Source organism: Phalacrocorax aristotelis, chromosome 3 (genome assembly GCF_949628215.1).
Source record: "Phalacrocorax aristotelis chromosome 3, bGulAri2.1, whole genome shotgun sequence".
NCBI lineage: Eukaryota > Metazoa > Chordata > Aves > Suliformes > Phalacrocoracidae > Phalacrocorax > Phalacrocorax aristotelis.
This window is the reverse complement of record NC_134278.1, coordinates 89,778,399-89,796,773: the sequence shown is the minus strand read 5'-3', so window position 1 is coordinate 89,796,773 and position 18,375 is coordinate 89,778,399. Positions and strand designations below refer to the sequence as shown.

The 18,375-nt window shown below is 44.8% G+C and overlaps 1 protein-coding gene across 13 annotated transcripts in view; it reads right to left on the bottom strand.

The window, feature by feature from the left end:
• MAP4K3 (mitogen-activated protein kinase kinase kinase kinase 3) overlaps positions 1–16,808 on the bottom strand; it is a 97,771-nt gene extending 80,963 nt beyond the window's left edge. For 8 of the 13 annotated variants that reach the window (XM_075088439.1, XM_075088445.1, XM_075088440.1 and 5 more), the window contains exons 1-3: positions 16,712–16,808; positions 4,998–5,055; positions 626–716 (exon numbers count right to left, since the gene is read on the bottom strand). In XM_075088439.1, the coding sequence (XP_074944540.1) occupies positions 626–681 (56 nt within the window). In that variant the 5' untranslated portion in view covers positions 682–716; positions 4,998–5,055; positions 16,712–16,808. Of the gene's footprint in view, positions 1–625; positions 717–4,997; positions 5,056–15,709; positions 15,949–16,711 lie in introns of those variants that run through there. The other 5 variants (XM_075088449.1, XM_075088450.1, XM_075088451.1 and 2 more) reach the window with 3 other exon arrangements.
• Positions 16,809–18,375: the final 1,567 nt, after the last annotated feature.

Here is an 18,375-nt window from a genome sequence, read left to right as displayed (position 1 = left end):
ACAAATCCGAAACACAGATCACCAGTGGGCTTTTTAAAAGCTGCACAGTTAACACACTCTTAGGCACTTGAGTATGAAATTGTCCTTAAAACTTAACACAGCACTACTACACTTAAGCAAGCAAAAAACACCAACAATTCTTTTCCTCATTTCCCCATAACATTCAATTTTGAGTTCAAACAACTGGTGTTGGCATGTAAAATTAAGTCAGAACATTTCTAAGAACTCTATTTGTATTATGCAATATTCATACTTCCCAAAGTTTTGCAAATTTTAAGACGTTTTACTGAACCAGATTTAAAAGGATACTACATACACAAACACTATCTTCATACTTGTCATACTTCTGCTTAATTTTCCATTGATGCATTAAATTCAAAGCTTTTAAACAACAACTCACTTCCAAGGAAATGTGACTACATAGTCACTGAAAGATTTTGCTACATGAAACGTTATTTAGAGAGACACTGTAGTAAACAGAACAGATTAAGGTAAGTGAAAAAGTAATATACAAGTGGGTAACACTTATTTGGTAAATTATGGTTTGCCTAAGTCACCTTATAGACCTGTCCTTTACAAGGAGATAGAGAGGCATTTTTAAGCGAGCAAAAGAAACAAACTGTACCTGAGATAGCTGCCAAAATAAGCAACAATGTTTGGATGTTTACAGTCTTTCATCATAATGATTTCCTGCTGCACAACAGCAAAATCTTCTCCTGAAAAGCAGAAGAATGAATATTCATTCTCAAATCTCAACTAGACTTTCAGTACGTTTATAAATTAAAACATTTTGAATAATTATCTGCCAGTTTCATAGATACATAAAGCAGCTGTAAATCAGTATTTATTACTAAAGGCTTAGCAATAAGTAACTATATTCTTAAGAAGTTTGATTCCGGGCCAGATGGACCTCACATCTGCTATCTGATACCTCTTACAGTATTCACCATAGCTCTTTCTGAAGTATTTCCCCAAGACCCCGCTGTGTCCATCTGCGTATGCCCTGTCAATAGCCTAGGTTCTTAAAAACACGACACAACTTTGTTCTTTTTGGCCACATATCCAACACCCATTAGATCATCTTCCTGAGGGGGAAAAAAAAAAAAAATCCATGGTATGCTGTTGCTGCAACTTTTCAGTAAACTCTGTAAACACATGGACTGGGCCTAACTTATGTCCAGATAAAACTGACATATTTTGTACCTCGGTTGCCCCGTCTTTCTAGAAAAGGTTCATACCAGATGTGTACACTGAGAAAATCATATATGACATTGAAAACCCAACATGTTTCCCAGAGATGTTTTTGTTTTGGGGATGTTGTGCAGGGGTTTTGTAGGTAAATTAAAAAGAGAAGGCAAGAAGGATGTGAAAATGTAAGAGAATGATGGTAACAGATACTTGACCGCTTTTTTGTTGTTGTTGTTGTTAAAGAAATACATGTCAAATGCTCTTTAGCAGTTCAGTGTCTTACGCTGGAGCACCTCTGAAATTTCTTAAGTCATAAGGTCAAATCATAGCTAGTCTGACATGCTATTTCCAAAGCAGTTCTCCTGAAATTTGTTTAGTTACTAGACATACAAAAAACCAACTCATTCTTACTAACTTCAAGGACTTCAGAAGTAAAAGAAGCTGAAGGCCTAAAATAACCATTTAACTTCATGAATATCTTAAAAGACTCTACAAGCAAGTTGAAAAAAACCAAGAAAATTCAATGTCAAAATTCGCCTTTTAGTGTACCACGGTAGCACACATCAGCATAACTCAAAAGAGCTTTTAAACCAGAAGCCAAAGCTATTGTCTAAAAAGTTGAATACAGATACTAAAGTTCGTATTTACCAATTGTTGCAACCCAAAATCAGTTCTCAAATACCACTGCTAATAAACTTCAAATGTAACACAACAAATTCCAAGAGAACTGGCCAAGCTATTACCTAAGAAAATCTGTTTTAAATATCTCCCAATAGATCAACATACTGGTGACCCATCCATTTGGAACTTTTTAACCAGAAATCGGATATTCACCTGTATTTTATCCAACTGATAGCAAATTTCAAACCAGAAGCTACAAGTTAACATCACAACAGACTGTCTACTAGCCATGGTGTATTGCTGATGCCTTGCTGTATCCTGGACAGACCTTTAAACATGCAAATGCTGAAGAGCAATCATTTTCACATACAGACAGGTGTCTCTGTGAAAGGGCACAATTCCTCCAGGACTAGACCAGTGTTTTCATTGCATCCAAAATATTAACATAGCCTACGTTCTAGAGTGCCTATACGTTATTAAGTCTTAGTCTTCACACTCTCCCTTAATCTGCAAAACTTGCAAAGAGAGCCAGAGCCATGGTTCTGGAATGTGGATTGTAGAATCACTAAGGTTGGAAAAGATCTCTAGGATCATCAAGTCCAACCGTCAACCCAACACCCCCAGGCCTCCCAAACCATGCCCTGAAGTGACACATCTACACATCTTTTAAATACCTCCAGGGATGGTGACTCCACCACCTGTCTGGGCAGCCTGTTCCAATGCCTGACCACTCTTTCAGTAAAGACATTTTTCCTAATATCCAATCTAAACCTCCCCTGACGCAACTTGGGGCCATTTCCTCTCATCCTATCAATAGTAACTTGGGAGACGAGACCAACACCCACCTCACTACAACCTCCTTTCAGGCACCTGTAGAGAGCAATACGGTCTCCCCTCAGCCTCCTCTTCTCCAGACTAAAGAACCCCAGCTGCCTCAGTCGCTCCTCATAAGACTTGTTCTCCAGACCCTTCATCAGCTTTGTTGCCCTTCTCTGGACACCCTCCAGCAACTCAATGTCCTTCTTGTAGCAAGAGGCCCAAAACTGAACACAGTATTCAAGGTGCGGCCTCCCCAGTGCCGAGTACGGGGCACAATCACTTCCTTAGTCCTGCTGGCCACGCTATTCCTGATACAAGCCAGGTTGCTGTTGGACTTCTTGGCCACCTGGGCACACTGCTGGCTCATATTCAACTAGCTGTCAACCAACACTCCCAGGTCCTTCTCTGCCAGGCAGCCCTCCAGCCACTCTTCCACAAGCCTGTGGAGTTGCGTGGGGTTGTTGTGACCCAAGTGCAAGACCTAGCACTTGGCCTTGTTGAGCGTCATACAATTGACCTCGGCGGAACAATCCAGCCTGTCCAGATCCCTCTGCAGAGCCTTCCTACCCTTGAGCAGATCGATGCTCCCGCCCAACTTGGTGCTGTCTGCAGACTTACTGAGGGTGCACTCAATCCCCTCATCCATATCATTGATAAAGATATTAAAGAAGACTGGCCCCAAAACTGAGCCCTGGAGAACACCGCTCCTGACTGGCCACCAACTGGGTTTAGCTCTGTTCACCACAACTCTCTGGGCTTGGCCATCCAGCCAGTTTTTTACCCAGCAAAGAGCACACCCATCCAAGCCATGAGCCGCCAGCTTCTCTAGGAGGATGGTGTGGGAGACAGTGTCAAAGTCTAGGTAGATAACATCCACAGCCTTTCTCTCATCCACTAGGCAGGTCACCCTGCCCATTGGAAGCTGTGAGTCAAGCCTCTACCACAACTGGAAGCAACAGCGACAGAGGGAAACTTAGCTCGCTGAGCAAATAGAGGGTAGCTAAAGTGCATTCTCTGCGTGCCACTCAGGTATCCAAAGGCTCCCAGAAACACCTGAATCAGCTGCAAGGTGCCAGCTATTATCACCATCAGCATCAGGGCAAGTTACTGCAGCTGTGGCACATCCCCAATCTCTGTCCACGGCTCAAATAATGCACACACTGCAATTCTCTGAATCCTACATGCATACAACATACTTTTCAACCAAGTCACTTTATACTTTTGAGAGTGGAAGTAGTCAGCTAAATAAGAAGTTGCATTATTTTAGAAGTTTACATCACCTGAGTGTGGTGAATTCTATCATTCTTTCCCCACTATACAAGTCTCCTTCCCTATTTTATCTTTACAGTTCCACAGGGAGACACAGCACTGCTGTTCATCTTAGCTGGACCGAAAACAGACATCATGCACAGCCAAGCACTCCAGCAATGTGAACTGACATACAAAGCCAAAGGAGCAAAACCAGGCAAGATAATCTGACACCACAACTTCCGTATGAATAGAAGTATGATGAATATACACTTTTAGAACTACATAGTAACATACCATCCTGTCTTGAATTTTTAGGTGTACATACGTCATATAAACACATTTCTGATCACTTCCAGATTTTAAGAGAAAAAAATGGAAGAAAGTAGTAACTTCTTTCCCTTCTTACCTGCATAAACCTTAAGGATCAAAACAGGCAGTAGTTAAAACATTTTCTTCCCCAATGTTAAATCTTGAAACAGAACACCAACAGTCACAAGTTAAACAGAGTCTAGTCATTTTACTTCCCAGATTACTGTAACTGTACTCTTGTTCAACAAGTCTAGACATATTAATAGGACAGGATTTGCAGGCTGATAACTGGTCTGTAGGGCATACGTACTTTGTGAAATCAAAACATAAGCACACTTCAAGCGTAAATCTAGCACACAATGAAGTCATCATCAGAGCCTCCAAGAAAATTTCAGGAAATGTACTCAATTCCCAGGTACTAATGTTCATCTATTATTTCACCTTCCTTCTTTTTATTTCTCTCTTTACGCTGTCTCCAGCTGAGTTCTTTTCTGCCTTGCTGGCTTCCTCATTTCCTTTATTCTATACAGGTTTTTGTATCACATGGGTTGAAAACACAGTACTTAAGACAAAATACCCAACTCTCACTGTAATTTTAATCAGTTTTCCTTTAACTGTTCTCCAGTTACATTTTCTCCTCTCCCACCTTCCTCGTCATACTTGTTATTTTTTAGAACAGTGTATTTTGTCCTACACTAAAAGGCAACAACTATCCTTTCAATAAGTGAACTCAATTGATTTTGTAGAATTGTATCTTAAGCATGAAAATATTTTGTTTCCATGGCCTATTTCAGTTAAGAAACACTTACCTGGTTCTAGTTTTATTACTTTAATCGCTGCTAGCTCACCAGTGTTGACATTTCGAGCCTACAAAAAGAGAAAAAAATTTAGAGAGCAGAACACAGCAATCAGCTCTGCATTCTCAACTCGACACTCTCTGACAATATGGAATCCAAGAGCAACTGGGATACACAAGGGTCTAAAGCAGTGAAAGCCCTTGTTGGGTTTTTGGTGTGTTTTGTTTGTTTGTTTGTTTGTTTTAAATAAAAAAACACCTCAGGAGGAACCAATAAATTAAAACATCTGTGTATTTATGTTTCATGCAAGGTTAGAATTTTTTTTTTCCAAATACACCATGCCTTTACTTTTTATTGGGCTTACAGCAGATATTTTCATTTAATAAGCATAATTATTGACTTCTGTTGTATCCAAAACACTTATTTAAAATAATCCATGTCTATGCTCAATGACAGTGAACCAAACAGTAAGAATTCTGTAGCTAGCATGCTCTTCTCCAGCACACATTTGTAGGAAGCACTCTTCCAGCAAAACTTCTCATCCTGGATTTATTTTCTAACAACAAAGACAGCTATCTCAAAAAAAAACAACCCACTAGACAGCTAATTTGTACTGAGATCTGAAGCTTTAAGCATGCTCAGGAAACTCTACACTGCTACACAACAGTCCTAAATTATGCAAGTCCTCAACCATGCTGTACTTCTGTATTAAAATCCATAAACAAACCAACCACTGAGATACTAACTGCAAAGCAGTTGTCTCATACACGGATTTCACAGCAGACAAGCAGGGTGCAGGGAGCATCGAGTGCTGCACCCTGCAGCATATATGACTGCTTCCAGGACTCCCATGAGAGCAATGCAACGCTTCCTGCTCATTTCACTACATGCCCCTTGGTCCTTACTCTCTGCCAGTAACAGCATCCTCCCCTTTCCGCAAGTGTGCAAAGAAAAACTAACAAACAAAGGAGTTTGAAAGCATTCTCCTTGTATACTCAGCAGCTCTGTGGCCAACTTCAGCAACTTCCCTGCATATTGTATGGGGCTCTGTCATGCTAAAGCTTATGTTCCACTGAGCAACCAAGGAAGTTAAGTTTTTAAAGAGCCATTAAGAAGCAACATAAATTATGATAATAATGATGTCTCTTCTATAATTGTTGCATTTGACTACCAACTGAAAACTGAGGTGCCATTTGCCCCATGCTTTCAGGATACTTCCATGCCATTGCACCCAACCGTGGGAAGAGGGCATCAAAGCTGCACCCCAGCACCAAAGCAGCAGCTCCTGAAGGATACTCAGCTACAGCCTCTCCTCTCCCCACAGTAGTCTTGGTACCTGAAGCTGCACTGTGCTGGACCACCACTGCACTGAACGCTGTGCCTGCTCTATCCTCTACACAGGGCACAGAAGGTGAGACCAGTCCTTTTGCTTTTTCCCTCAACCACTTTTGAATTAAAAAAGGCCAGAATTACAGAACTTAAAGATGTAGATGGTGCCCACCTTTACAGTGGCTAATGGTCTTAAATTTAAGTCACTTTAGGAGCTCAAGGGCTCACACCTTTTGTTGACTGGCCATGAGACTCACCAAATACTGTAAGGTATTGATTCTTACAACATGGCAGCTTGAAGACCTGGTTGTGGAACCAGAAGTGGAGGGGAAAAAAAACCAAAAAACCTAAGACTATAAAAAATAGCTAGGAATGGGGTCTGAAAACAAATGCAGTATGTATTCCTGTGTCTAGAGATCCACCCAGGTTGTTCCTAGCACAGCTGATCTCAAAACTCTCACTGTTCCTTGGTGTGGCAATGTTCTTCTGCAATGCTGGGAATATCGGCATTTGCAAATAATTTGCAGGCAGATGATTATGGATAGATCCAGAGGTGGGAATCCTATAAAAGTCAAAGAGTCCAAACTTGATAGACTGTGGGGAACAGTAGTTAAAAAAAAAATTTCTCTGGCAGAGTTCCCTCTAAGTCATTATTTGCTCATCCCACTGATGGAAGCAGGGTCTCCACTCATTGCTATATGGTGGAACAAAGACGCTAAAATCATTAACAGCAAAAATAGGAGTTCCTTTTATCTGTACCAGAGAATGAAGGCAACACACAAGAAAGTGGCACCAATGAAGCATGACCTAGGATTTTTATTCCTTATTTCTTCTCCCAACCCATTCTTTCCATAGTGAGAAACAAACACAGAGGCAAGATGTTAATGAATCAAAGGTCAGTATTTTTTAACCTCCAAGATTAACAAGAAAACTTTAACAAAGACCTGAGATCATCAGGGAGTCTTGTCAATACTTAAAGACCTGTTTTGGGGAAACTTTTACTAGTAGGTACAACTGTAGAAGATACAAGTGAGGAGATCCTGAAGTTACGCATCCTGCATGCAGCTGGGATGTGTAAGCCAAGCTGGAAAAACGTCACAGGCTTCAGAGACATTGCCAGGCTACCAAAAAATGTTTGGTAATATTTTTGTTTTATTTATTTTTAACAATACTATGTCCAGCTGTCAGGAATTTGTTTCTCTGACTATGGCTCCATAGGTCGCTATGCTCTGCAGAGTGCCTAAAAAGGCACATCTAAATCCAAGAGAGGAAGTGGGTAGGAGCTAGTGACAATTGCTAAAAAAATCTGATTAAAACATATGAGGATACTGGTCACAAAGTCCTATGTGGTGGTGATGCCAAAAAACTTTCAATAGTAGACAGACAAATCTATAGATACATCTGGAGCAGGAAATGCAAAATCTCAGCCAAAGGAACAGAGTCAGCAGCCTTGCCAAACCTGTGCTCTCCAAACCTCATGGCTGATTTGGCCCTCTCCCATTGCAAAGAGATTTATTCTTTTGAGAACAGGACATTGAAGAACTGTTGAAAATCATGGGCAGAAAAGAGCAAACACTGTGTCTCTTCAGCTTAGGCATTGCTTCCTTTCTTCAACACCAGCAGTTTTGGAACTCTTTGGCCAGCTGGCCATTCTCTGGACCAGTATCTGCCCAGGTTCATGAAAGCCAGAAAGGAGGAATAAAATCTGATTTAATGCAGATCACCAATGCCTTCAGGAACATCAGACTACCAACTCCTTAAGGGCATAAATTGTTCCTTAAGAAAACATGTCTTGAAGTTGACAATCTGAATAAGTTTCACTTTGCATCCTATTTCATTTGAGTAATTAGCATTGAAGGTGGTATCACAAGTAAGAATATGAATTGCCTTTGTTAATCTGAGTATATAAAAGATTATTCTGATTGTAGAGACACAAAGATTCCTTGTAAAGGGTAAGGATCAGTTACCCCTGATGGGTTTTACTAGATCCCATCAAATACCTTTGAAGTCATCAGTTATGAAACAACTCCTTGCCTAAGCTCACATGAATGAGAGATCAAGTTAAGACCAAAGTACCGTATGCTTTTCAAGAGGGGTTGGAGCTGGCCCTGACTCTTACTTTGAGGGCTCTTGCATATGTACCATACAGTAGCTCGGTATGTTGAGGACACTGCCTTACACTTTTATTTAGCATAATCACACTAAATTTGATAATTACTTATGGGTTTTGAGACTGGAGCATCAATAAGGAGTAGGTGGCTGAAGAAAAATTTCAAACAAGTATTTCTGAGTTGGCAAATGCAACCAAAAATTTCAAAGAGGCTCATGTAAGAAAGCACACAGTCATCTTTTGTTTCCGCTTGCACCTTAAGTGCTCTAACTCCCAACTTTTCTGATGATGAGATTAGCATCGATAACCAAGAGTTTTTCCTCCCATCCCTGTTTCCATGAGCAGGAGCCTGCAACTAATTCTTTCAAATGTAGATTTCACCATGTCAATGGGAATGCATTACACAGGTTTTCCAGAAGCAAAGATTGGCCTACAATGGTTGCAACTACCCCCAGTCACCTTACTAAATGTGTACAGCATTTATAAAAATATCTGCTCAGGAAAACCATAAGGATCCTCATTCTACCAGCAGCTAAAGGAAGGATACTATTCCAGAGATCTAGATTGCCATGTGTGGGAGGAGTTTAAAAAAACTGACCAATCGCTAAGTCAAGCTGGCAAAGCGCTACCTACTTAAACAGGAAATAATTGCTACTGTCTCTGTGAACACTAGTAGGATATCAGATCAAAATGCTATATAAAAAACTTCCACCCACTAGGAATAAAAGCTAGAAAAATCCAGGGTTTGTAGTTATTGCATTATATGAAAATTCATTAACCAAAATGCCTCACAACTGGAACGACCTTATTACTCTTAAATAGAGAAGGAAAGAGCAATGTAGTGGGGCAGTACTCAGATAGGTTCTATTTGGGAAACATCAGCCAAGCAAAAGATGTGCATGGTGTGTGTGTGTGAAAAGAAAATGAGGTAAAAGAAGAAAAAGGAGGAGGAAGGCTAGTGTTTAGCACTGCCCCCTCATATATGCCACAACTGCAGATTCATCAGGAGAGGTCTGTGCAGCTGAGTCAGAATAGACATAAAATCCAAGGTCCAAGGAGGTAAATCTTTTGCCAAGTTTATATTTGTCCTTCAAATGGAAGCTGGTACTATGAAGTGCATAATGCTGGAACAAAAAATGGCTAAAAAACAAAGTCTAAGACAGTAACAACAGGGTGCTTCTGTTTTTTACTACTTGCTATGTGAATTGTTGAACAAAATGCAGACAAGCAATTTCTAGACAAGTTGCTACTTCATGGGATAACTGGTCCCAGGGCACAGACTGGCTTCCTGACCCAGATTAGCTCCGCTCTTCAGGAAAATGCATCCAAACAGGTTCCCAACCCCCTCGCTTCCAGCCTTACAGTCCTGTCCTGTCCGTCCTCTCTCAAACGCACACAGTTCCCCCAGGACCTGATTCAACTCTCCAAGCCAGCAGAAACCCACCTGCCTCCCTTTTTTTGGTTAGTTTTCTGCCAGGTTAGCTAATTGCGCTGGCCTAGACACCATGATAATGCAAGGTAAGCAGCAAGGCAGCCAAGAGCAGCATAGGGAACTGGCCCTCTCGGGCATCAGTGAGCTGTTACATCAGTTCAGCCCATCCTATGAAGTCACATCTGTAATCAACAGGAATTGAACTACTAAGAATCATACTAAAAATAATTAGGTTCCACATGCCAGCAGGAGGTGTGATACGAAAACGTGACAGCTACAACTTTAGAAAGCAATGCTTTGATAAAGGGGATGTTAAACAAACATATCTGAAACTAAGGGAAAACAAAAATCCCTATGCAAGGCATGGATTATTGGATAAGGAAAGTACAGGCACAGAAACTAAGCCCTGTAGTACGTACTTAGTGCAGTAAAAACAGGATTGCAAAACATCCACCCTCTCTGCCTGACAAGCTTCAAAGGACAATTAAAAGCTGAAATAGAGAGCCTTCAAAACATAGACATTTATTCCTAGCAAAGTCAAAAGGAGCTTCAAAAGCTGTAAGGTCAATCAAGAAGAAAGGAGGACTAAAATGCCTAACAAAAAGCACACAACTAGCAGGCACACTTCAATGTTTCAGAAGCAGGAAAGCTGTAGGGCATCAATTCTTCTACTGGATCACACCAGGAAAGAGGAGTAAGGGCAAAGACATGGAGAAGAGATATTTGTACATACAACTCTACAAAATGGGAGTTCATAAAAATTCAGGTTCATCTGTTCTGGACGCATTCTCTCCCAGAAACACACAGCAGCACTATCAGAAGCTAGACACTCCAAAACACAACTGACAGCAGAAAGCAGTAACAGTCACCAGATGTTCCCCAGAGATACCCACAGAATCTGAGAGTTTCAGCATGAAGCAGTTGAGCTGTTAGATACATGAATTCCCTCACCAAAACCAACTCCCATGACAAAGGGCTGGCAAGCAGAAAAACAGGCTTTTTCTTTTTTAAAATGAGACATCAAGCAAAGTGCACCCCACTGAGTACTGTGTCTTCATTTGTTAACTGGCTGAAGCCACAAATCACAAAAAGAACTGAAATAAGGCAGACATGGTATAACAGATACCTTTGCAGGAACAATAATCTCACTACGTTATCACAACTATTTGAATTTCAGTAAAGGGGAAAGTAAAAGAAGTGCCTTTCTTTCAGTAAGATGCTGAAGATCTTTGAAGGGTCCACCCACTAGATGAATGACCTGTGAGACAGCAAATAAAGTTCAACTGTTATTAAACCAATGATTTTTTTCAAAGTTATGCTGCAATACAAATTAATCATATGAACAAAAGAAATGGACCTACAATCACCCTCAGAATATACTTCAAATCTATGTGCAGTGACTACCAAAACCAAAGGTATTAGGATAAGGGCAAACAGGAAAATTATAGCATTATTACTGATATAGTCTCTGTCAGAATACCCTGTGCAGCACTTACAACCCAAACCCTAAAAGAATGGCATAAATTGCAGAGGTCCTGGGACTAGGGACAATTAGAATGGCAATTTCATACTCAGAGACTAGTAAAGTCTTTCTAAATGAGACATGGATTAAACACAGAGCAAACTAAATTAAGCACCACGTCACTTAACTCTAGGAATATTTCCTGAAACTGAGCAGGACAGGACAGTGTGTCTTTTTCACAACCAAAAACCACATAACTCCTCTTTTGCACTTTGCTGACCACCCTACACAATTAAATTTTTTGCAACAGTGAAATACAGAAACACAAAAGACAGAAATTACTTGTACAACAGCATAACTAATTTTTACTCCTTCCAGTGGATGTCATTTTGGATTACAACATTTGACAGAAACAGAAGGTGAAATTCAAGAATTTTCCTGACATGTAACTGCAATCAGAAAAGCAATTTTGCTATCAGTCTCTAAACTAGACTTTAGATGAAGCTGAATTACTTGACAAGTGACTTTACTAAGACATAGAAAACAAATTCATACAAATGAAAATGTGATATGGACACTCAAGAATATTCAACTAAAACAAAAAAACCCCAAACAAACCAAAAATCACAAAACACACCAAACACTATTAGCAGATGGTCTGCCTATATTTTGTTACAGGTACATCAACCCTCCAACAGAGTAGTAACACAATTTCACTATTAACTTTAGCAGACTTGAGAGGAGACATCTCTGGACAAAGAAACAGATTTACTTAAACTTCTAATGAGAACTTTGTAATATTAACATTTTAGCTAACTATGGTGGCAACATAGCTTCACTGTAACAAGTTTTAAAAACCCAAACACCATCTGTCTTTCAGACCCTCACTGAAAACAGTGTTACAATCCAGTGCTTATGTCCCTGGGATACGCAAGTCAAAGCTTCAACTCCTGCAACAAACTTGCACTGGTGCTAGTCAGAAGACACATATTATTGTTGACTGTGCATATTTGATAAAGAGCTAATGGCATGAACACGTTTACCCATTACCCCATTACCTTTCTTGTGATTAATTCATTATTGTCTTCTCCAAGGCCTCTTTGAAAGCCGAACTTGGGTGAGAGAACAGATAATTATAAAATATTGGTTCAAGCAAAAAATCCATAGTTGCAGTGCACTAGCACCTTTCTAGGTACCAGCTAAACAGCAGGACTCATAGCAGCAGGATCATATCAACCTGAACCATATCCTGATTCCTTTCAAGTCTCCATAGCTCACTCCACACCACAGTCTTACTTCAAATTCAAAAATCTTCGGAGTAGAGACTCTGCCTCTTTTTTTTTTTTTCATATATAGAATTTATTTTTTAAATTAATCAAATGTTTAACCCAGGCCCTGCTCTAGCTTAGTTCAACTAAAATGGAGCAAGGAAGTATATGCCAGTCTGCTCTGCTTTCAGCTCCTCAACACTTTGCCAGGAAAGCAGGTTACAGAAAGGTCAGCATTTAGCAAGAATGTCAACATAACAAGATTGTCATCTTATTAAGGCAATAATCCCTACCTACTAAGAGCAGAAACAGCTCCCTACACGGCTCTCCCTGCTAAGAGGGGAAAAACCACAATTTACACAGAATAGTTTGAAGCTGCCCAAGTACATCCAGTGCTTGGATCCACTCTGTTGAAATCCCACCACTGATGAGCACCATCATCACACAGCTAATCTCAACTTCACATAATTATTTCACCAACCACGAAGTTCACCTACAGATCACAGAATCACAGAATGGTAGGGGTTGGAAGGGACCTCTGGAGATTATCTTGTCCAAGCCCCCTGCTTGAGCAGGGACATCTAGAGCAGGGGCACAGGAACACGTCCGGGCGGGTTTTGAATATCTCCAGGGAAGGAGACTCCACAGCCTCCCTGGGCAGCCTGTGCCACTGCTCTGTCACCCTCACAGGAAAGAAGTTTCTCCTCATATTGAGGTGGAACTTCCTCTGTTCCAATTTGTGCCTGTTGCCCCTTGTTCTGTCATTGGGCACTATTGAAAAGAGCCTAGGCCCATAGTCCTGACACTCACCCTTTAGATATTTATAGGTATTGATGAAATCCCCCCTCAGCCTTTTCTTCTCCAGGCTAAACAAACCCAAGTCTCTCAGCCTTTCCAATGATGATAGGATGACAGATGACAGGATGAAGCAAATGAGAGAGGCTTTATGAAACCCCTCACAAATTTAAGAAAAAGCCCTAGTAAGTTCACATGTGGATGACACACAGGACTATATTACTTCCTCTTTGTCACATTAAAAGTAACCAGCTTTCATTATTATTTTTGGGCTGCTTTCATGCTCCACTTTGAAGGTGCCTTGGGCAAGACTTTGCCTCAAAATGAAACAAGCAATAATCCATCCAAGAGAAAAGCCCATCTCATTTTCCCTACACTGTTCACAGCATAATCAGAAAGCACTTACCTCTCTCTCTCATCTAGAAAAAAAATGAATTATACCAGCCTAGTATATGCTGGTCCCAACATATCACCTTCTATCTCAGCTGTCACAGGCAGATTGTAAACACAAACAAATCCACTCTGAGGGAGGAGAGAAATTCTGTGCCTCAAACAAAAAAAAGTCACAAGCAGTGCCAAACAGTGGCCACTCACAGAACACTGAACTGAAGGCTACTGCAATGGAAGTACAATAACCATCAAGAAAACCTTGACAAATCCAGTGAAACTTAGGTTTCAGATGCACAGTGATATCGCAAATGTAAACATTCATTCTATGGTTGGAGATAACATCCTTAAAATTAACCATAAACATGGATGACTTGGCTAATTCATATCCATCAAAATCGTACAGAGCACTGAAAAAATCTGACCGACAAGCTGTCACAGAGTCAATATGCCAGTTAAAATATGCAACAGAAATAGAGCTGAGCACATCAAGATAACAATTTGCAGAAAACAAAAAAAAACCCCACAGAGCATAAGGCAAGTTAATTTTGGTAATTAAAACATTGGCATAGTACACAAATTCTCAAAGAAGATGGCAATGTGGGGAAAACAACACAAAAACCCCCTTCAATGAAACTATTAATAAAGCAGGGAGTTAGCAACTAAGAGCAGGTTAACAAGAAGATTTAGGTCCTGAAACTTTCATAACATTTAAGCAAGCTGAGATTAAACCAAAATCGCCTCAACCCAAACAAGACTTCATTCTAGGCGCATTCACTTAGAGTCAAATGCGGCATCAGTGCCAGTTCTGTGAACCTCAAATTGTGAAACAGCTCTAAGTGTTTCCCTACAGTCCTGCTTACCAATACAAGCTTTCTTAAACACGCACACCCCCCCTGTAATGACAAAAACGGGCCAGAATAAACTTGGAAAGCACACAGTTAAAGTGATGCTCCCAACAGGCTGCACATCACAGACTTCAATCCTCCCTTCTGCTCCACCACCAAACAGGAGCAGGTAACAACCAGTGTCATCATACCTGAGGGACAGGCTGCCGCATCCCATCAGGCAAGAGTTCAGCTGGATACACAAATAACAACATATGCTGCAGAGCACAGAAAATGTCAAAGTATGCTATAGAGTTCAAAAAGCCAAACTTAGGCTCGGCTGCTGTTGCATTTGCTTTGTTTTTCCTTCGTTTCTGAAGTTAGGACAGGACGATGAGACACTCAACCTAACGACACCTTTTCTAACAGTTTGCCCTCCGACTAGTCAGACCCACGTTTTACAGAGACTCAAGCACAAAACACTGGTATTTCCACTCAAGACAGCGATGGGAGCAGTAACCAGGATGAACAGCCGGGGTCGCCTTCAGGCACATGATGTAAAGTGACATCCGGGCTGGAAACGAGCGAGCACTCCCACAGCCCCGGCTCGGCCTGGTGGGGAGCCCACCCCCAGGCCCCGGCCGGGAAAGAGACGCAGGAAGCCGGGAGAGCGCCGCGGTCCCGCGCCGGTAGCAGGGCCCGGCCACCACCAAGCGCCTAGGCGGCTCCAGGGGGTCGCCCCATCGCACAGGCCAGCCAAGCCACAGACGCGGCCAGGCCGTGGGCACTGAGAGGAGCAGGGGACAGGGCCGCTCCGGAGTGGAGCCGGGAGAGGCCAGGCCGGGCAGGGCCGGACGCCCACCCACCCCCACAAGGACTGGGGACGGTGCGACGGAGCAGACCCCGCTAGAGGCGGGGTCGGGGGACAACCTCGCTACCCATAAAGGGGGGAGACTCCTCAGGGCCGGCGGGGCGGAAGGGAGGGGGGCGTCGCTTGGCAGTTGAAGTCCCCCTCAGATTTTGGAAGGGGGGCCGACCTGGTTGCTTGGCAACGGAACCCACCACTCGGGGAGGGGGAAGAGACGACACCCCCGGACCGCGGTGCTGGATCTACCTTGTAGACGTCGCCGTACGTGCCGCTGCCGATGCGCTGGATGAGCTCGAAGTCTTCCTGGGGGTTACGCCGGGAGAGATCACACACCCGCCCACCACCTCCGCCGCTGCTCATGGTGCCGAAAGAGGCCCCACTCGGCCGCGGCCCCCCGGACCGGGGGAGGGAACCCGACACCGGAGCGATCACCACCTCCCCCTATCCCGCTCCGGCAACATGGCGCCGCGTCTCCGCACCGCGCAGGCGCGAATGGCACCGCCCCTCCCCGCTCCTCCGCGGCGCCCCATGCGCCTGCGCAGGCCAGCACCAGGCGCAGCGAGACGTCCTGCGCATGCGCCCTCCGCGCTGCACCACCCTGCTCCGCTAAACGCGAGGTCCGGCGGGGGCGAACTGGGGTTGGGTTCCGACCCATTCCCCCGCCCCGCAGCTGCCGGCCCGGCCGCCGGGCTCCGCGCGACCGGCTCCGGGAGGGCGTGTGAGTGCGCTTCTCTCGGCACCTCCCTCCGCCATGCCGAGCGGCGCCGGACGGCCTACAGTGCCCGGGGCTGTGCCCGAACCTGTGCGCGCTGGGGCTCGTGGCGGCCGCGCCCGGCACCGACTGCTGCTACGAGACTGACCCGCGGCAGCACCGGCAGAGCTTGCGAGGGCGCCCGGCGGCCGCCCCTGCCGCTGCCCCCCTTCACCCCCACCGCCGCCGCCGCCTCCGGGCTGTGCCCGGCCGGTCCTCGCCACGCACGCCGGGCTGTGGCGGACCTGTTGCTGCCCGTCTCGACAGCCTCGTCCGCAGGGATGAGTGGCGCTGCCGTCTCGGGGCTCCCCCCGGGTTTAGCCCCTGTGCGTGCAGCCGGGGACCCAAAAAGCCAGCGCCGTGCACGTCCACCGGAATTCCCCCCCAAAAGACAGCACCCGAGCATGCAGCCGGCACCCCCCAGAGTCAGCCCCTTGGCACGGGAACGGCGATCCAGCCCTAGAGCCCACGTACGTGGCTGAGGACCCGCAACCTACCAGCCCCCGTGCACGCAGCTGGGGACACCTTCTCAGAGGCAGCCCCTCGGTGCATGCAGCTGGGGGCCCCTGCAGCACCCGGAACCCAAGGACCCCGCCCCCCATGCTGTCCCCGTGCACCGGGGAACATCCTCCCCTCTCCCCTGGTGCCCCGCCCTTCGTCTCTAGCTTGGGACAGGCACTTCCCCACACCTTGGTGCATGAGAACCCGGCCCTCCCTGCCCCAGTGCACAAAACTAGGAACCCGCTGAGATCCCAGCATGGCCCAGTTGCCCACAGCCTCCGGTGCCAGCTCCCACAGGAGCTCCTGGGGCCCTTGCTGGCTCCTGTGGAGTATCTGTCCTTCCCCAGCAGCCGTGGGAGCCACATGTTATGGATGTCCCCACAGCTGCACCATGCTGTGCACCTGCCGGTCTCCTGCACCACTGAGGCAGCATCTGTGCACACCTATCCAGTGCACCCTCGCTGGGCAACGTTGGTCTTCCCTCATCTGCAGGGCTGCTTCCCCTTATTTTGTGACTTCTGGAGTGTGTGCGTGCCCCTGTGGGATAAAGTGTGCACCTCCTCTCCTGGACCAGCACTGCCAGTCCCACTTCTGCTCCCATCTTGCACATGTGTTTTCAGCGTGGAGGAGGCATGTGGGTGTTTGCCTCCATTCTCGGCTGTATCCCCCACCCTCCCTGTGAGGGGAACAAATGCCAAACCGCTGTGGGAACCCTTCTCCCCAGATGTGCAACCCCTGGAACATGGCTCTGTGGTGTGTGGTCCTAGGGCACCTCTTGAGCTCTGTGCCAGTGAATCGGGCATGGCTTATCCCAGCACGCTCCTGCTGCCAGTGACTGATGGGTGAAATAAAAAGACTGGGACAAGGAGGGACTTTGGGCACAAAGGTGCACCATCTGCTTTTTGCCCCCCTGCCTGCCTTGCCAAGGACATTGGCATGGGGGATCCTCCTCTCTGCTGGGAAGGTGCATGGGAATGGGGAGCTGGGCATGGCCCCATTTCAATGTGTGATTATCAAAGCAGAGAAGCTGAGGGGGCTGAGCTCTGGCAGGTGTAGCAGTGACGGCTGTGAAACTGCATAGTGTCTGTTGGTGTATTGGTCCCTTCAGCCACCCTGGGCTGCGCATCCCTGTTCTTGGCTTCATTTTATGACTTTCGCTCTCACAAGTAAAACAGTCTCAAACCTGCCAGAATCGGATTTAGGCTGCTGTGATTTTTCCAGGCACGTGACTGAGGTTTCTGGGGCATGCTGTGATGCTTTCTGCTGTGGAAGAGCCGGGACAGGTGTCAGTCATAGATTAGCTGGATGGGGCTGCCACAGATGCTCTGAGAGCCGATCCAAGGGAACTGGGCTCTGTGACAAATTCAGGAGTAGCAGCAGCCCTGAACAAGTTACTGAAGGAAATGCCAGGGAGTTTGAGCTCTGTCCGGAAAGGGTAATGGACATCCTGCTGGGGAACACTGATAAATTTATCACCTGCCTGCTTTTGCCTCTCGGTCTTCATTTTTATCTCGTCAGAGGGGAAGTAGGTTAGACTTGTTCCCATGTTATGTCCTTGCCAAGTTCTGCTTGGGTAGAAATTACTATGAATGAAGCAAGCAGGGTTATTTTTCCCCTTAAATCCTGCTTTCTATCCACAGCAGCTGCCTGTTCTTCCTCT